General features: G+C 39.8%; 2 protein-coding genes across 3 annotated transcripts in view; both read left to right on the top strand.

The window, feature by feature from the left end:
• Nucleotides 1–18,365, top strand: part of LOC136102750 (alpha-1-antiproteinase 2-like) — a 144,648-nt gene that overhangs the window by 72,394 nt on the left and 53,889 nt on the right. The window lies entirely within an intron of this gene.
• LOC136102712 (alpha-1-antitrypsin-like) lies at nucleotides 1,293–7,570 on the top strand. 2 transcript variants are annotated; one of them, XM_065840033.2, is made up of 5 exons: nucleotides 1,293–1,395; nucleotides 2,115–2,804; nucleotides 3,297–3,567; nucleotides 4,319–4,466; nucleotides 5,195–7,570. In XM_065840033.2, the coding sequence occupies exons 2-5, from the start codon at nucleotides 2,132–2,134 to the stop codon at nucleotides 5,399–5,401; spliced, it is 1,299 nt and encodes a 432-aa protein (XP_065696105.1). In that variant the 5' UTR covers nucleotides 1,293–1,395; nucleotides 2,115–2,131; the 3' UTR covers nucleotides 5,402–7,570. The 2 variants fall into 2 exon arrangements, with proteins under 2 accessions (XP_065696105.1, XP_065696104.1); XM_065840032.2 differs by lacking the exon at nucleotides 1,293–1,395 and having other exon boundaries at nucleotides 2,072–2,804.

The following is an 18,365-nucleotide window of genomic DNA, read 5'->3' as shown; positions in this document are numbered from 1 at the left end:
ATTGCAGTGCCAGTATGAACTAAGACCATCTGTATTGGTATCTGTGTCCTTGCATGCATCCTGAGTCAAAGAGAAGTAATTTTTCAGGCTGTCCCACAATTCATCTTTTTTCTGGATCACTGCTAATACACCAAATTTTATCTATTAATGAAGATTTAGGGTTATTGGTATGAGTTTACAGGGCTTTCTGGACTGGAAATACTCAAGTTCCTGTTTTCCTTCTTGTAAATCTTGTTCACTGTTTTATAAGATGTAATAAGCCAGTGGCCACACACATTGCTGGCTATTTTTTGTCACTTGTAGTTACTGGGCAATGGTTCAGTGATTTATGGATTATGGATATTACCCTCACTTCAAAATCTGATGCTTGCCATCAATCTCTTGAGTGTTCTGGCAATGTGGAATCAATGGGATGCAGATGGCATATTTCACATTTACATTATGGAAATGACACTATAACTGATAAGCGGAGTTACAAAACTATCCTACATAATGGAGAGGAGTCCCACAGTGGCAACAAGAACTGTAAAAAACATTCATTTCCCATTTAAGGTTGTCCTTGAGTGGTCCATCCACATACAATATTCAACCCTGAATATCATCCAGTGATGCCAGCATGTCTTCTTTAGCAGTGGTTGAAAGGTGAGTTGTCAGCCTGATTTGTGTTCTGCTGAGGTCCATTTCTGTTCCATATGATACAAAGGCTAACCTGAGGAAACAAGATATCCACTAGCCACATGTTCATCTTTGCAGTCAGCCTCTGGAACTGTCTAATGTAATTGTTTCTTAGTGGTGATGTTTTTGTTGTGATGTATTTCCTAAAAATCAGGGGAAAACTCTTCATTAAGTCCCCAAGTACCCAGTCACAAGCAATGGCCAACAACAAGTGAACAACTGTGTACACTGTAAATGTCTCAGCAGAGTGATAATGTCATATGTTATTCTCTAAAGAAATCTGGAGACTGTTCACCAGCCACATGCAGTCCGCTCTGCATAGGAAAAGACCCAAAACCAGACCCAGGCAAGGGGTGGTTTTCACGCAAAGTCACAGCATTCGGTTCCAACCATGAAGAATATGAATCTCCTGCCCAGCACACACAGCAGCAGCTTTTCATGTCATTCAGGAAGCATGGAAGCAACAGGAGATACCGTCCCTGCTCTGCTCCCTCTTGTTCACAGCCCCACCACCCAGCACTGCTAGCTTGTGTCTGGGTTGGACAAACTGTCCAGAATATCTAGCGTCATTACTGCTTGCTTTGCATCCTTGCTGGCAATTTTTATTTGAACTAATTAATGATTAACGGGAGTACGCTCCTTAATCTTGTTCAATGGTACTGAAAAGACGAAGGAGCAGACGGGGTCAGATGGACGCAGTAGGATCCTTTTTGTAGCACTGTGAGTACCCTTTTAATTTTCTCTTGGATAATTTGGATATTTCATTTAGACAGATTATGTTGTTGTCTGAGAAGGACATCTTTTTTCATGTAAACAAAGGGCTAAAACTGTTATGCAAAACATCAAAACATGCCAAAAACCAGAAAGACCTGGCTGCTAGTGAAAAAGAAACATCACATAATTAAATTTAAAAAATATTTTGTAAACAATAGTAATACCTATAGAGACTTTGCTGTCTCAGATCCAATATTTTATCTTTGAAGAAGCTGTAAAAGTATTTTGCAATTTGGGTCCTAGACAGTATGACCTCTGTTGATATCATCTTGTTTAACACAGATTTAAGTCTCTAATTATTTGATGAGTTGAGGAAGACTAACAGGGCTGCAGTAGCCATCCTGCAGTACCGAGTACAAAAGCAACTTCCACCAGTTACTCTGGGGAAAAAGTCATAAGCTTCTAGTTAAAAAAAAAAAAAAAAAAAAATCATCAGTCCTACCCTGTTTTTTAAAAGTTAATATGATCAAAAATTTCCTCTTTTGAGAGAGTACTTGAACCGTATTCTTTCTGGGGATCACTGGCATGCATCAGGAATGTGAAATATCCAGGTGTGGGATTTTGGAGAACAGGTCTGTTTGAGAACCTCATTTTACTTGCCTGGAGCACACAGCATGAAGAAATTAATTTTCGTGCCATGTTTTGTGTATCTATTTCTTTTCCAGAAACAGTTAAAAGGAAAATGAAGCCCATGTATTCCTTGTGTTTAGTGCTGGCTGGTTTGTGTACTGTTGCCCAGTGTCATCAGAATCCTCATAAACATAATAAACAGGATTATCCTAAAAGGACATATTACCCAGGACACAGTTCTCACAGGGAAGAAGTTTATCCACTTAAGAACAAAACCTTTGTTAAACTAGTTCCCAGCAATGCTGACTTTGCATTTTCATTTTACAAGCTGGTCTCATCCGAAGCAACTGATCAAAATATTTTCTTTTCACCTATAAGCATCTCTGCTTCCTTTGCAATGCTGGCACTCGGGGCCAAGTCAGCGACACTGACACAGATTCTGGAAGGGCTTGCCTTTAACCTGAAAAAGATTCAGGATCAGGAAATACATGAAGGTTTTTGCCAACTCCTCCACATGCTGAACCGCTCAGATAGTGAGCTCCAGCTGAGCCTGGGCAATGCCCTTTTTATAGAAGAGACACTAAAACCACTACAGAAGTTCTTGGATGATGTTGAAAGCTTTTATGAATCTGAAGTATTTTCTACTGACTTTAACAACTCCTCTGGCGCTGAGAATCAGATCAATGCTTATATTGAGGAAAAGACAAATGGGAAAATTGTTAAACTAGTGAAAAACCTTGATCCTCTCACGGCAATGGTTCTTGTTAACTATGTCTTCTTTAAAGGTAAGAAATATCAAAGGGTGCAAAGTTGTGACTTACATGTTTACTGCTTATGACAGGGAATGAAAACTTAAGAGAATTAAACTGTAGTATAAGTATTTTAATTTGAGGAAGCCATGTTCAGTATCTGGAAAATGTTGCGATAAAACCATGTTTATTTGTTGTCAGTATAAATGTTTGTGTCCTCACCTGACTGAGTGAAATACCTGTATTTTTTAACAATATCTGAGTTTAGTAAATTCTTTAATGTGATCATAAACTCATACTCTAGTGAAAGATGATGTTTTCAGTATTATCTGTCTGTAGTTATCTTTAAGCACTTGAAATTAAAAACAAAACAAAAGAAAAATGCTGGAATGCTGTAACATCTGAGGGTGTGGTATCTTGAAAAATATTTGCACTAATCGAAGGAAGATTGTGGGACCAGATCCTGTTTTAGTCACTGTGACCATTGCTCTTTGTATTTTGCTGAATTATTTTTCTTTTTGTCATAAGCCCACTGGAAGAAACCCTTCAGTACTTCATATACAAGGCAGGAGGATTTTTTTGTGGATCAGAAAACATCTGTAAAAGTTGACATGATGTATCGAAAGGGTTATTACAGAAATTACTTTGATGAAGAGCTGTCTTGTTGGCTCGTTCAGATACCTTACAATGGAAATGCTGCAGCGTTATTTGTTTTACCTGATGAAGGGAAGATGAAGCAGGTGGAAGATGCTTTCTTGAAAAGGACTGTGTCTAAATGGGAAAAGTCCCTCCAAGAGAGGTAAGTGCTTTTGCTAAGGTGAAAAGTGACCCTGTTACTGATCAGTAGTGTTTATCTCACCAAGACAAAACATGAAAGGCTATTTTACTGAACTCTGTTCACTTAACGGTCCCTAACCTGTGCGTGACTTCCCTTTTCTTAGTTGGAAAATGAAGAAGTGCTGTGAGTAGCAAACAAATAGGGCACTGAGCATGGAATCCATCTTGGGTTAAGTTTCTGGCTCAGCCCCAAGTTGCTTAGCATCATGATGAAGTTAACAGACCCTTGTTTCATATATGGACATTGTGAAAATAAAATGGAGTGCTATTTCTGAAGTACTGGGTGTCTGGGTGTCGAGGGTCAGATATGATCTGCAGCATTGTATGTAAAAGAGAAAATTGTATTTATTTACCACTACTGCAGCTTTTTCTGTGGTGGTCCAAGCCCTATTGTATATTTGAACAGCCTTAGGACAGCCAGTTATGATCTTTCGAAAAAAAATATCTAGAAATAGTAGCTCTGTTTGCTACAGAGTTGGAACAGCTGTGTCTTCCACCGCATTCCTCGAACCCTCCTGTGCCAGCAGAGGATAACAGGCTCATTCTGCTCCAGCCCTCCATGTTAGATAGGTAACCTGGTCAGAAGTGCTATTTGAAACCTGAGAGCAGACTGTTAGTGTTAAGAAAAATAAATGTGAAGTGTAACTATAATGAAATCATTGAGGAGTGTTACCTAGATGAAAATTTGTCCCTGTTCATGTTACTTGTTACAGAAAAATACATCTGCATATTCCAAAATTTTCTATTTCTGGCACTTACGATGTGAAAAAGATAATCAAACAAGTGGGCATGATTGACCTATTCACTGAACAAGCTGATCTGTCAGGAATTACTGAGGTGCCTGGACTGATGCTTTCAAAAGTAAGTCAGCACATGAAACACAAAGACCACAGGATTTACCTGTTCCCAATAATCTGACATTAATAACCCATGAAAGGATTATTCCACTGTCTCTGAAGCATAACTCAGTCATCAATAGCTGCCTGTATGGAGGCAAAGCAAGCCATATCTTCCCTAAAACGGAAGCCAAATATACTTACAAGGGGTTACACATACATGCTTTGAGGGTGAGGAAGAAGACATACATATAATTAAATGTTCTTTTGGCTACTAAACAAAATTATCTAAAGGTAACACACTAGCTTTGGCAAAATATCCTCTAATTTCCCCTACAGAGGTCAACAGGCTATTATTCCTGCCCTTCTAGTTCTCTCAGAAAGTTATTCTTTTTCAGCTAGATGATAGGGTAAATTCACAATAATACATGAAGCTGCCAAAGGCAAAACTAAGTCTAGGCTAAATTACCAGGTTTTTTTGCTTCCAGGGTTTCTTACCATTAGTCATCTTGAGTGCACTTTGGCTGTTTGAGGGTTGCTCTCTGCACACGCGGTGAAGGAACTAGCAAGAGGGGTTGATGGATGGTGGAGCTGCAGTGGGAAGGGGGACAGCTGGTGACGTCCTTCCCGAGGCTGGTGCTGCTGGGCCTCGCCCCAGGCAGGGCTCCCCTGGGCAAGAGCAAGAAGGGTGGCAGACTGCTCTCCTCTTGCCAGGTTGTCACCTGGAGGTCGTTTTGCTTTGTGTCCTTGCAGGTGATCCACAGAGCTGTGCTGAATGTTCATGAGAATGGCACTGAAGCGGCGGGGGCAACGGTGAAGGAGGTTACCTGGAGATCTGGAGATGTTCCTCATCCGCCTCGAGTCAGATTCAACAGGCCCTTTCTCCTGGTGATTCTGGATAAATACACCCACACTGTCCTCTTCATAGGGAAAATTGTAAACCCTCTGAAAAATGACTGACTGACCAGAGGACGTGCACTTGCGCTAATTGCTGCCTAAATTTCTGTAATCCAGCAAACTTTTCTGTGTACATACCACGAAGTATTATATTAGTGCTCATCTTTCAACCATTATCCTTATATACTTTATTAATCCCTTAAAACACAAAACCTATTTTTTCTTATCCAAAAGTCTCTGGTATTTCCCTCTCCTCTCCACCCCAGTCTACAGCTGGATATAGCATGCAGTGTTAACAAAATACAAGTCACTTTTCACCTGTTTTGTAAGAAGCCAATCCTGACATGCTCCTCTAGAGTGTTTGAGATTGTTCAAAGTCCTTGTATCATGTAGCTATTGCTGTACCCTCATGGTGTGTGTACAGGAGAGCAGGAGAAGGGAAATCGGGAAAAGGAGGTGGGAGGTATAACTTCCGTCGTTTTAATCCACTAGACTTTGACAACTAGTCTTAAATGTGGATTCCCTTAAGGCTGGAGAGAATTTCAGTTAATTTCTTTGTTTTTTAACCAAGTATGGCATGAAGCTGCAAAACCAGTAACTGGGACACTGAAGGACACAACAGTGTAAAGGACTGACAAGTGCAGCTCATCTAGCTTGTCTCCATCTGTCTCCTCCTCAGTGAAAGCTCTTCTCATGAACACAAGAAGGGTTTCTTTGCTTTACAGATAATATTTATCCTACTAAGTAAGGAAGCCATGACAGCAAAAGGACTTTCTGTTTCCTCTTACAAATAAAGCTGTTATTGCCAATGACCTGTGATAAGAGTATGGTGGAGCAGTCCATGACATAGCATCAGCTTCCTTTGTATAGATTTGTTGTCTCAGTCTTTTTTCTCCCGCTGACATTGCCTTCACTATCACACTTTCTAGCTAGACTTGTCAGACTGTGGTAGAAAAGAGGAGGGAAAATTTTAACATGAGAGAGTTTGTATGTCCTCAGTAACAAGAGCAGAGTTTTCCTAGGTACTACTAACCTGCTTTAAAATATCATAGACAGATATACAAAATGCAGATAATATTTGAGAAGTCACCTTTCTAAACATTAACAGTGGTTTACTGTTACAGAGTAAAAACATACTGTGACTTGACATTTGTATCTTTTTCACTTAAGGTTTCTTGACTCTAACTTATTGGTTTTGTGTTGTTTTGTAGTGACTCAGTCAATTGATAGCATTTTAAAATACCAGCTACACAAGATAGTTTTATGGTTATGAAGGAAAAGAAAAACAAACCAGTAAATATTTAAATTATTTTATTATTTTTTCTTTAATTATTTAGATCAACATCGTGTTTTATTAAAGTAGAGAAAGCAAATGAAAGTACTTAAATTACAGATTGATTAAATCTTTTGCTATAGAATATCTAACACCAATAGCAAAAAAATGTAAAATATAAACAGCAACTTTTTAAACTTTAGTCTCTTAAAATGTCTGTGAAAAATATAACTTAAAAATTATGGTGAATATTTATAAAATATCATTATCTTGATTGTTTTGGGGAACTTTATTTTCTTTGACATCAATGTTATCAAGATTAGTAAACTGTAGCTGTAAGTATATCAATAACGAATATAAGAATATTTCCATATCTATCTGTCAGACATGTAACACTTGACATTCACTCTTAAAGCCCTCATAAAATCATGCAAACCAATGACAAATGCTTCTTACTCTTAACTGTAGTCTGTTCAGCATTTAGTAACAAACAGTTGGCTTCACACCTCTAAACATATAAGGATTTGGTGTAATACAAATAAACTGATTCTACAGAAGATCATTTAAAAGTGCTTGGCAAATGTCAGGGCTAGTTCAGGACAGAATGTCAAAGTCCAGCTTTGCAGTGACAAATGACTGTAGGCAAATACCAAGAGACTTTATGTTTGTTATTGCTCATGGACCTCAGATCAATAGTCTCTGTTTGCTAGGAGGCAAAAAATATCTAAACAAGATTTTTCCAATCAGATCTCACTTTGAGAGGTAAGCTTGTTGCTTAACTTACTTGAAAGTGAGTGGAGAAAAATCAAGCTGAATTAAGAACTGGATAAACAAAGCATATCAAGAAACTGTTGTTGGTATGGAATCATCTTCAAATAGGAGTAGGGTCCACATACAAGTGTCTTGCCTTGTTTTTCTTTCTAATTTGACAATAAACAGGAAATGTCCTTCATGGGAAATGTGTAGCAGACATCAAATTTGTTTGGTAAACATCGAGCACAGAAGGATTGCACAACCACCCAAAACTGTCAGCATAAATGTTGTCACAAATCCAGTGCAGTCATGGTTTATTCAGGACAGTGTTTTTTTTCTTTCAATCTGCTATTTTTTTGCTGCTTCTGTCCTGGATTTTTGTTTCTTGATTTGTTTGCTGACTGTAAATTTCATGACCAAGAAGCCTCAGTGTAACAAGGGAAGGACCTTCCTCCTTGCTAGTCAAGAGCTGCTGCTGCTGTGTGCAAGTTCTGTGGTGTGCCACTTCAATGCAGTGATGTCTCTGGAGGATGGAGCTGCCCTGATGAACCACCTGAGGGACAAGGTGCAAGAGACATCTTCTAACCCAGCCTGCCCTGAAGCCTGCACACAGATCTGTTGTGGGAGTGCATGTAACCATGGGCACGCAGGAGCTGCAGGCTCAGCACTGCCTCTGTGGACCCCAAGAGAAATGTGTGACGGTATGGCTGGAAGTGGTTTTCTGTAATAGCCATGGAATAATTGCCAGCACAGCCAAAGCTTTGGAACAGCGCACACTGAGCAGGTCCCAGAAATAAGGTGAAAAGGAAAACAAGCATTGTGGGAATGGCAGTAAATGGTGTATTTGTTGTTACACCTAGGAAGGAATTATCTACAGAAGTGAAACAAACTCTAAAAGCATAAATGAGGAGCTCAGTAACCAGGATGGTGGAGACAGATTTAACTCTTACCAACAAACTATATGAAGTTCAAAAGACATTGGAAGAAAACTAGCAGCACTTTTGAGTAGTGCTAAAGATCATAAAAGACGGAACAATCAAAAAGAAGGAAAGTGTATATGTTGGGCATGTGGGGGTAGAGAGGAAAATAGTATGTCTGAAGTAAATAAAGGAAAATAACGTATTTCAAACAACCAGTGGTTAGTGCCAGTGGGCAGGTCAGTCCTTGTTCCCAGTGCTGTGCAGTGTCTGCTAGGAGGAAATGAAAGGTGTATAACATAAGCAACAGCTTTAAAGTTCATGGGCTGAAAAGCAAATCGCATATTCTGCTGGGAAGTCCTACTAATGCTCTGTTAAATGCTCTGTCAGAGAAGGGGAAGAGCATCTTTGGTCATGGGTTTGCCAAGCTTGTGAAGAGGGCTTTAAGATAAACTTGCCAGGTGAGGGGAGTCTCAATCCATGCCACTCCTACCAGTTTGATGCCAGCACTGCAATAGATGCCCAAGGCCTGAAGAACAGTCACAGGTCAACAGGAGAGCAACTGAAGAGCAGCACAAAGGAATTCCAGCCCCTGCAGCCAGTAAGTCAGAACCTGGTGATGACTCAGGGCTGAAAACCTGGCTTCTGTTGCCACCAGGGACTTGGCAGCCATGAAGATGCTGTGGCCGAAATCCACACAGCAAGCATCCATCACCCGTTAATCACACTAACGCTTAGGCTCAGGAAGCCTTTGTGAGAGAAGTATTGCTTGAACCAATGCTCTCCTGCAGACTTCACAGACCCTTGTTAACCCCAAATACCATATGCATACCCCTGGCAGGTGTCAGATGGAGTTTACCAGCCACATAATCACCTATGTGAGGTATGATTGGGACTCAGAATGGGAGTCTGAAGGCATCAATAGTTTCATTGTTGTAATGGAACTAGAAAAAGATTTCTCTAATGGAGTAGGTTTAATTGTACCACTGGATGCTAAGAGATTGCAAAAGCCAGTCCGTAACAAATTGATGCATTTCACACAAAAGTTTCCAAGCCTTTTTAATGGAGAGCCATAATATTAAGTTAGTTATTCTGAAATATATTATATTCTATTCCTGGCATGTGCTCTGTCACTTGGTCGGGAGAAATATATCTGTGGGGAAGAATGGAAGATCTGTGGTCATTTGATTCCTGCAAAGGCTTGTCAAAGAGTTATATTTCTCTCCTTCGAACACAACATGGTTCAGTCATTTTTGTCTTACATATAACATGATATTTCTCTCTTCTTACTACAGTATTGTGATAATTAGATGTTGGTGCACACAGACAAGTCAATCACTGGAAGTAGTGCTGCCTTTCACTCCTTTACTTTCTTTTTTGAAACCTCCCTCCAGTGCATGCTGAAGTTTACCTGGTTCCAGGTTTTGGCTGCAGCTTTCTTCCAGATAAAGAATCACAAGATGTTTTTTCTAAGGACCAGTTTGTTTTCTGAGGACTGCTTCCAGATTATGGCCTCAGAGGCTGAAGCTACCAAGCTGTCAGAACATCTCACTAGCTCTTGCTACTCCACCTTTCCAAGAACAGTTACCTGCTTCAGCTTCCAGAAAGCTAAGACTGCCATAGACCAGGAACAACTTCATAACTCAGAAATTGTTTCAGTTGTAAACCATTTCAGGCTGGGGAAAAAGGCTGGGAAGGTAGGTTTACAGTGTTCATCAGAAATTGATGGCTCCATAAGAAGAGCATGCTCTAGCTGAGGCTGTTGGCTTTCCATCCCATTTGTTAAATCTCTCATATCTCTCATTCCCTCCAGGTAGGTGACTTAGATATTTCTTATGAGATTTCTCCAGTTTAAATGGACCTGCAAGTGTTTGATATGAGTTAATTGAAAAATACATCTCAGACTTCTATCACAATGCCTTTAAAAGCACTTAAATCACTAGATGCCTGCACTGTGGAGGAAAAAAAGGGGGAGAAAAAAAAAAAAGAATAGAAAAAAGGAACAGACCCTCCTCAGAAGCTGATTTGCAGCCTCCAGGATTGTCTTTAGCTTCTTATCCTGTTGCCTTATGCTGTGTGGAGTACAAGCAATAGAACAAAGAGCAGAAGAGGATGCCTTGGCTAAGGGGGCATCTTGCAAGTAGTGTGAATATGAGGTAGAACTTGTATTAGAGTCAATGTTACCTGTGATATTTTTGGTACGGTTTCTTATTTCACCTGTATAAAAGGGTGGGTTCAACAGTGGTGATACAGTGAATTACCTCTCTGCAAAGCAAGGCCTGGGGAAAATATGTGCTCTTGTGAAATAGTAAGAAAATAGGAATGTCCTTGGAGGTTCTGTGAAGAAACATGTCATCTCTTGAAGAGCATTATTCTTCCTAGAAAAAAGGTAGAAGTCCATGGGGAGCAGGTGGGACAGGGGAATTACCAAGGAGACCAAGATGTCCATGTTGTGCCGTGGGAGACAGAAGCATAGGCTGAAGTCTCTCTTGCAGCTGCCATGAGGACAGGGAAGCAGGGAAGTGATAGCAGCCTGGCAGTATTCTGAGGGTAATTAGCTCATCTGTCTGGGCAGGCCTCCATGCAATGTAGGCTTTGAGTCTTTCTAAGGCTTGACCAGAACTTAATTAGCAGATGTTAAAGCTTTTGGCATAAATAAGCCAGAAAACAAAAGCTAATGGAAAGAGAATCAAAGGAAATTATTGTAGGGCAGAAGATTTAACACTGAACTTTTCACCTGCATCAGCTGAATGTTGTTTACTCACAGGGCACAGGTTCAGATCCGTGCAAGTACAATTGAACCGTTGCTTCTCCATAGCTAGGAGTCCAAAGTTTACCTGGGATTTGTCCATCACATTTTGTCCACATAAGATCATTAAAGCTTTAAAACTTGGAAACACTCAGAATAAAGTTTCTGCCCTTCTGTTAACTTTCCACTTGCTTGTCATTTTATGTGACACTTTCATTTGCATTGTCTTTTATTTATGTACTGTATGGCACACATCAGGTTTTGGTTTTAAGCTCTTGATTCTAGTTTTTGCTTACCCTTGAATCTTTGGGACAGGGTTCCAGAACTTCTTTTCCAAGGCAAGCTCATGCATAGGAGATGGCAGATGATATGACACCATCACTTCTTGCTCCTTCTTCCTTCTTTTGGAAGCTCTCCCTGCATGTGTAGCAATTTTAGAGCACTGCGGAAAATTTTCTCTTCCGAGACATATTTATATCTGTTCTAACTGCCAGCAATTGCCACCTCAGTGTCTGCTTGAAGACTGATCCATGCAAAGCTCAATGAGGTGATGGTTACTTCTCTCTTTTTGATTTTGTAGATGCTCTACAGTGGAGTTAGACCCAGTATTTAGTTTAGACCCACTTACATCCAACTCATTTAATAAAGTCCTATGAATCATAAACAAAACTCAGAGCTATTTCAGTCCAAAGTGACTCACATTTTGGCCAGTTTTTGGATAGTATAAGATGTGGAGGCTCCTTAAAGAAATAATACAGTTTCTGCACTAAAAGAAAATGAAGAAAAAGAGGAAAACACAGTTGGGGTAAACACACACATAGTTTTAATTCTTGATTCTTAAAAAAAAATAATAAATAAACCTTTCTCTAGTTGTGTTGCTGTATAAGCAAAAGCATCACAGATATACATCGTCATTTAATTCAGTACAACAAAATTAAAAGCAAAAATAAGTTCAAAGACAGTAAGAGGGGTCTAATATGTCACATCTTTCCATTTTTCAACAGTAAAGACTACATTTACCTAATTTCTTTTTTACTGACATTGACCCATTAAAATGTTTTTCCCATGATCACCCAAGAAAACCAGCTGTTTTCTTTCCAACGCGCTCCAGTTGGATTTGACATGTGTGCTTTGGATGGAGGTGGAATTTGGGGGTGGAAGATGATGAAAGGTCAAGAGAAGTTCAAGGGGAAAACAACTTCTCTAAACACTTGAGTATTCATGGGCTTTGGCAACACTGAACTAACCACTGAGACCTAAGCCTTGTATCTCATTTCTGTGGGCAAAAATGAGGAATTATTTTTGGCACTCTGTGGATTTAATGGGTGTTCCAGTCTTTCTTTAGAAACTACTTCAAAGACGTTAATTAAAATCCTTTTTCTCATTGCTTGCATGCTGGTCTTTGAGTTCAGTCATAGATCTGAACTAGCATAAAATTAACCTCTGAAACAAATATTGATGGCATTCTACGGAGACATGGGTAATTTTCATGATGCTTTCTTACTCAAATGTCAATTCCATTCCTTACTATCTTGTAAATGACAGCCAGTAAACAAGTAGTCCACTGTGGGATTGGGTTTCACTCCCACATTCTAAGTGGTCACCCCAGTAAATATTACAGCTTGAGACACCACCTGGAAAAGCAGCAATGTAGTAAAAACCTGACTCATCTCAAACTAGTCACCAGCAATGCTGACTTCAAATTTAGACTTTACAAGCAGATCATGACAGAGAAAGATGACAGGAACATTTTGTTCTCTCTGTTGACAAAGACCTCACCTGACAGACACAGGGGAGTGGGAGATCTGTAGAGATTTTCTTTCAATTACTACTAAGCAAGGTCCAGAGGAGCAAATGCAATGCTCTGTCTGTAAACGACAGCCCAGAAGTTTCTGGATGGTGAGAAAGAGCTTAATGGTGCTAACACTGGCAGAAACTGAAGAGAAGATCAATAAACAGTTTGAATGTAGAGAATTATACTTAGGAACGTATTTTTACCATGTGGTGGTTGAATACTGGAAGAAGCTGCCCAGAGAGGTTGTGAAATCCTTGTCCTTGGAGGCATGTCCTTGAGGAACCTGATCTAAGTAGGAATGTTTTGAGCAAAGGGTTGGACTAGATGACCAGTGGAGATTCCTTCCAACCTAGATTTTTAATCTAAGATTTTGTTGCAAAGGGGCAAAAATCTGTGGGGAAAACACACTGGTACACTTGTTGACTAAATTTTTTATAAAAGTAAAATATATTGTAGAGAGAGAGAGTTTCAGAAATATGTTTTAATGTCTGATTATGATCCTCAAGTTTTAATATTTCTCTGACATATTGTTGTGAGAAACAATTGGACAACACAGTGGGATGGAATTTGAACAAGATTTTATTACTGAGTGGATGTGTGTGGTTTGTTAGAGGAGCACTGCACACCTCTCTCTTTCTTTTATACTTCAGTCCCTTTCTGGAACTTCCAGTTCTTTGCTCTCCACTAGGTCTCTTTCCAGCTCCTGGTCTGGGTTTCCTCAGATGCAACAGCTCCAGGGAGCCACTGCCTCAGGGACCTCCCTTCACACTTCTGCTGGCCAGTCCTTGTTCCCATGAAATTTGTCCACTTCCTTTGCAAGGTGTTCACAAAGCCCTGCTGAATTTTGGTGGGAAGCACAGGGAGTATGCACTCGCCAGGGCTACTGAATAGAGGTTTAGTTCTTGTCCTCTGACTATTCAGCAGTCATAATTGATTGTGACTGTAGGTTAAGCTGTCTGTAGCAAAAAATGAGGTAATCTTGGCTTAGAGTTTTCAGTTTGGAAAGCCATGTAAGGCAGTTTCCTAATCTTCCATTTGTAGTATTAACATCAACATGTGAACAGAAGAAAAGGTCTTATTTTTGAAGTATAAATGAAGATGCTGCAAACTTAAATCTGTGACTATCACTGTGCAGGCCTAATGCTGTGTTGAGAAGCCTAGCTCTGTGCTGCACTCAGGGCTTTTGCACCCTTACACAATGGTATATTTTGGACATATTACGGGTTTAGGGACTTAGCCACACAGATTGTGGTTTTTTAGTGGTCCAAACTTTTGACATACCCAAACAACTCAGATATTAATTTTGCATAGGCCTTGCCAATGCTTAGAGTGAAAACAGCTTCTATCAAAACTCAAAATGAAGAATGTGTTAATCTTATTGACCTGTTTTTAAATTAGATAGGAGGAAGCAAAGTTTTTATGAGAAGAAAACTTGAAATTGCAAGAATTGAAACACAAAATACTCGAAAAGCAAAGAAAATTTGCAAGGAGTGATCTCTATTTAATATGCATACATGTATCACTAGCCAGCTGTACTAACAGATAGCATGCCAGCAGAAAGCTGTCAGATTAGATTGGGCTAATTAAACCTTATTACTTTGCTAGGTACAGCTCATTGAACAGTGACTGTGTAACTGTTCACAGCAATTCACCAATTCTTACAGCCCTAACCAAGCAAAACCATGAGTTTAGAGCTTTATTCACTATCAATCACAGAAATCAAGACAGGTGTCTCCCATAAAAGTATAAACACAGTACATCAGATCACAACAACCTTGCACATGAACTGTGTTTATATTAGAGCTAAAAACAAAATTGTGTTTCTTTAGAAAATGCAGTAGAAACAGATACAAGGTAAGCCAGTGAGAGACATTTTAGTGCATCCAGAGCCTGTGTTTGCATGTTTAATGTAAGATTCTAGGCTGCTGTTTTTAAAGTCTCTTGTAAGATAATCATTACTACTCAGAAAAGAAGGCTGAATAACAGTTACTTACACCCAGTAACATTTTTCCACGGACAGACTTTCCACTAGCCTAACTAGAGTTTTCGAAGTTGGAGTCTTAAAATTACACTCTTTAAGTCACAGCAGGGCTCCTGGATAAAAACATGACTTGGCCAGCAAATGTTAAGCACCTTAACATTTCTTTCAAGTATCTGTCAAATGTAAGCATGAAGTACAGATGATTATTAAGATATTTTTTGTTTGGTTCATAAATAAGGATTTAGAAAATCTGTTTTCAACCACTCTGGTGTAAGACATTTGCTTTCCACATGACATAAAAAACTCTATAAAATACATAAATTGTACAGTTTTTCTCTGAACCAGTAAATACTATACATGGGCAGAATACTTCTGAGGGTTTAATGAATGACATAAAATGGGATCATATCCTTTCTTTACTGAGGTTTTAGAGCTGAAATACTATCTTCAAGGTATTGCAATATGAAAATGGTAACAAAACTCCTTTGCACATCTCTTTATAACTGAGTTGTGTTTCTCACTGCACTTCTCCACTTAGGAGTGTTTTTTACATAGGTAACTATTAAAAGAAAACTAAAGAAAATTTTCAATACACTTTAAAACTATGAAATATTATATTTGTTATCCTAAAGCCCTGATTTTAATGACAGTCAGGAACTGAATTCCTACTGTATTACACTTGACCGACATGTGAATCCCAGTTCTATCTAGATTCAGTGAGAATCATAGATCTACATTCCTTCTGGATAATTTGGCAATCCCATTAATCATCTGTAATTTCCCTAGTCATTGTTTCAAATGGCTATGTTTATCTCTCAAATTATGCAAATTCTTGTATTAAAGACTCGTTATGGTAACAAGCTCCTGACTTAGAGGTCTCATTAATCTCCCTCTACAGTATAAATGACCATGCAGGATCTGTCAAATCTGTCAAATAGAGCTAAGACAAATATTTTTGGAAAAAGAATTGCAGGGAAGACTCTTACATGAACCACCATCAGGCTGACTGTGGCTTGTCTTCCACACATCCTCCTTCCCTGCTGACCTGAAGGCCAGGGGCAGGCAGAACTTTTAATCTTGTTGTAAGAGTAGAAATTCATGGGAAAATCTGTCTGCAACCATGTATGTCTTCAAGAGATACTCTAGGTATGTTCTTCAACTTAATCCTGACTACTGCTCCAGAGCCCCCCTCTGTGTCCCTGACAATGACAGCATCCTTTCTGCTAGAGTTTGCTGCTGGGGTAAGCAATGGTGAATTTTGGCAATGCGTATACTGTCCTTGTGGACAGGACTTGAAGACAGTCTTGGGCCAGCTGATAGAGAGTTTATGTCTATACTAAATATATGCTTATGTCTATACTAAATATGTGATATATCATGTGGATATTACAGATCTTCTAGAGTGGGATGGCTGTGTCTGCTCTCCAAGCACTCAGTCTGAGTCTTCCTTCAGCCCAAGCTGACTTTCTGCTGCCTTGAGACAATTCAATTTTTTGTTTTGCTTTTCTTTTCTTTCAGAGTGCCCAAAATGACATGAGAGTTACACATGTAACGGTGCAAGAAAATGTTAATACAGAGTGATGCTAAGGGTGGGGTTTGCATTCAGCAGGGCATGGCTGGGGCTGCCTGAGACTGCAAGGCTTGACGAGCATTTGCTGATGAAAGGAGCTAGGCAGCTCGTACCTGAGACAGCTGGAGTAAAATATGGTCAGGAATGAACTAAGGTGTAAATCAAAGTGGCAGTGTAGGCACAGTTTGAAGGTTACTCTCTCCAGAAGCAGGTCCTGTGGTGGACCAGCTGTTGGCTTGCAGAACCTCTGGTGAGCTCTCTGGTAGGACAGTGGACCTCTTCTTCAAGCCACTTCCTCATGAGAACACTGATAATTGAAGCAAAGAGAGGCGGATTTTGAAAGTTTCAAAATCAATCCATGTTGACTCTCAACAAGACAATAATACAGATGAACGTCTGAACAGCAAAAAGATTTGCATTTATGCCTCTGCCACAGTTTTCTCACTGTAGTGAAGCATGTTTTGGTTCACCTTGAAGTCATGCAGGGAATGCAGAATTACCCCCAACGCTGGCATGCAACTCTTCTTTACAACACTGAGTCTCTCTTTCTTGCTACCTTTCTCTTCAGATGGCCATGCGATTGCACAGTGGACACCACTGCCCAGGCCTCCTCTTCTGATGTGACTAAACCAAGGCTCAAAGAAAGTTTCTGAGTGTGGGACTCTTTCTGAACTGATGCTAAGTTCATTTTTTGGGGAAAAATGGCTTGCATATTAATTACTCCTTCTGCTCTGCTTTTCATCTAACAGAAAGTTAGCTTGGTTTAGCATGTTGTGGCAGGTGTCTGAGCAGCATGGTCTAGAAACTAAAGCCCCATGGCAGGCTGTAACACACCTCAGGAGATGTTTTAGCACTTGTGTCGTTAGCTGGCAACAAGCTAGTAAGGTAGGTCTGGTAGAACAGCTCCTCGTAGCCATGGACCTCTTCTCTCCACAGCATGTTTGCCTATGGCAATTATGCATGTTTGGGGACAGCAAACATTAAATACAGCTGGTCCTACAATTACTGATTTCTACCTACTCTCCATGGCTACATGTGGATGGAAAGTAATTTCATCAGCATTTATCTGCATCCTCAGATAATTTTGTTTTGATCCACGTGAAGTTTAACTGAAGTGCAATGCTTAACACCACTCAGCTGTATGACTAAAGGAGCAGCACAGAAGCGCTAACAGCCTGTCTTGGAGAACTGTGAACATCTGTCTCTTTTTCCTGAAAGACTGCATTTTTGCAATCAAGTATTTGAGCTTATATTAATGCATTAATTTAATTAATATGCAGTGGGTTTGTGGCTGGCAAAAGAGAACAGTCTGCTCCATCAAGCCTCACCTGACCTACAGATGTGCTCAAGGGGACAGCAGGAAGTGGTACTCTAGTAAGAAAAAATATACATTCAAAAGCAAAGTACTTAACAGCAAATCTTAGTTATATCTGAAGTAAGCATGCAGAGTTCAGCTGCATTCTGTAAAAAAAAAAAAAAAAGGATCTGAGGGTGCAATCCTATGCAGGTAACCTAGCTGCATGACCAAATCATGGATCCTGTAGACAAAGAAGTCCCTCTGAAAGCAGCACAGCTGGGGACTGGGAGTGGCCATGCTTACACTGTTTCGTTTACACTCTTTTATTTACACAGTTCCTCGGCTCCTTGGAGATCTAGAAAATTATGCTGCCCCTTTCTGAGCAGACAGTAACAAGTCTTGCAAGGTGCAGCAGAGGCATAGTGGGACTGAGCAGGCATTCCCCAGCTGGCTGATCAAACCACACATCTAAACAATCCATCCGGTTGGGAATGTTGCTCAGCCAGCTTCACAGCACTCGCATTCCATTGGAATAATCCCAGGAAATTGAATTACATCTTCACAAGAAGGTTGAGACTTATTGTTTGAGACTGCTTTGATTTGTTACAGATTAACATCACCGTGTTGCTCTCCTCTCTTATTTGCTGTTCTTTGAGAGATTTAAGACTGTGCCTTGGTTTACTCTTTATATA

Source organism: Patagioenas fasciata, chromosome 5 (genome assembly GCF_037038585.1).
Source record: "Patagioenas fasciata isolate bPatFas1 chromosome 5, bPatFas1.hap1, whole genome shotgun sequence".
NCBI lineage: Eukaryota > Metazoa > Chordata > Aves > Columbiformes > Columbidae > Patagioenas > Patagioenas fasciata.
The sequence above is the reverse complement of the archived record's forward strand: the minus strand, read 5'-3'. Positions and strand labels throughout refer to the sequence as shown.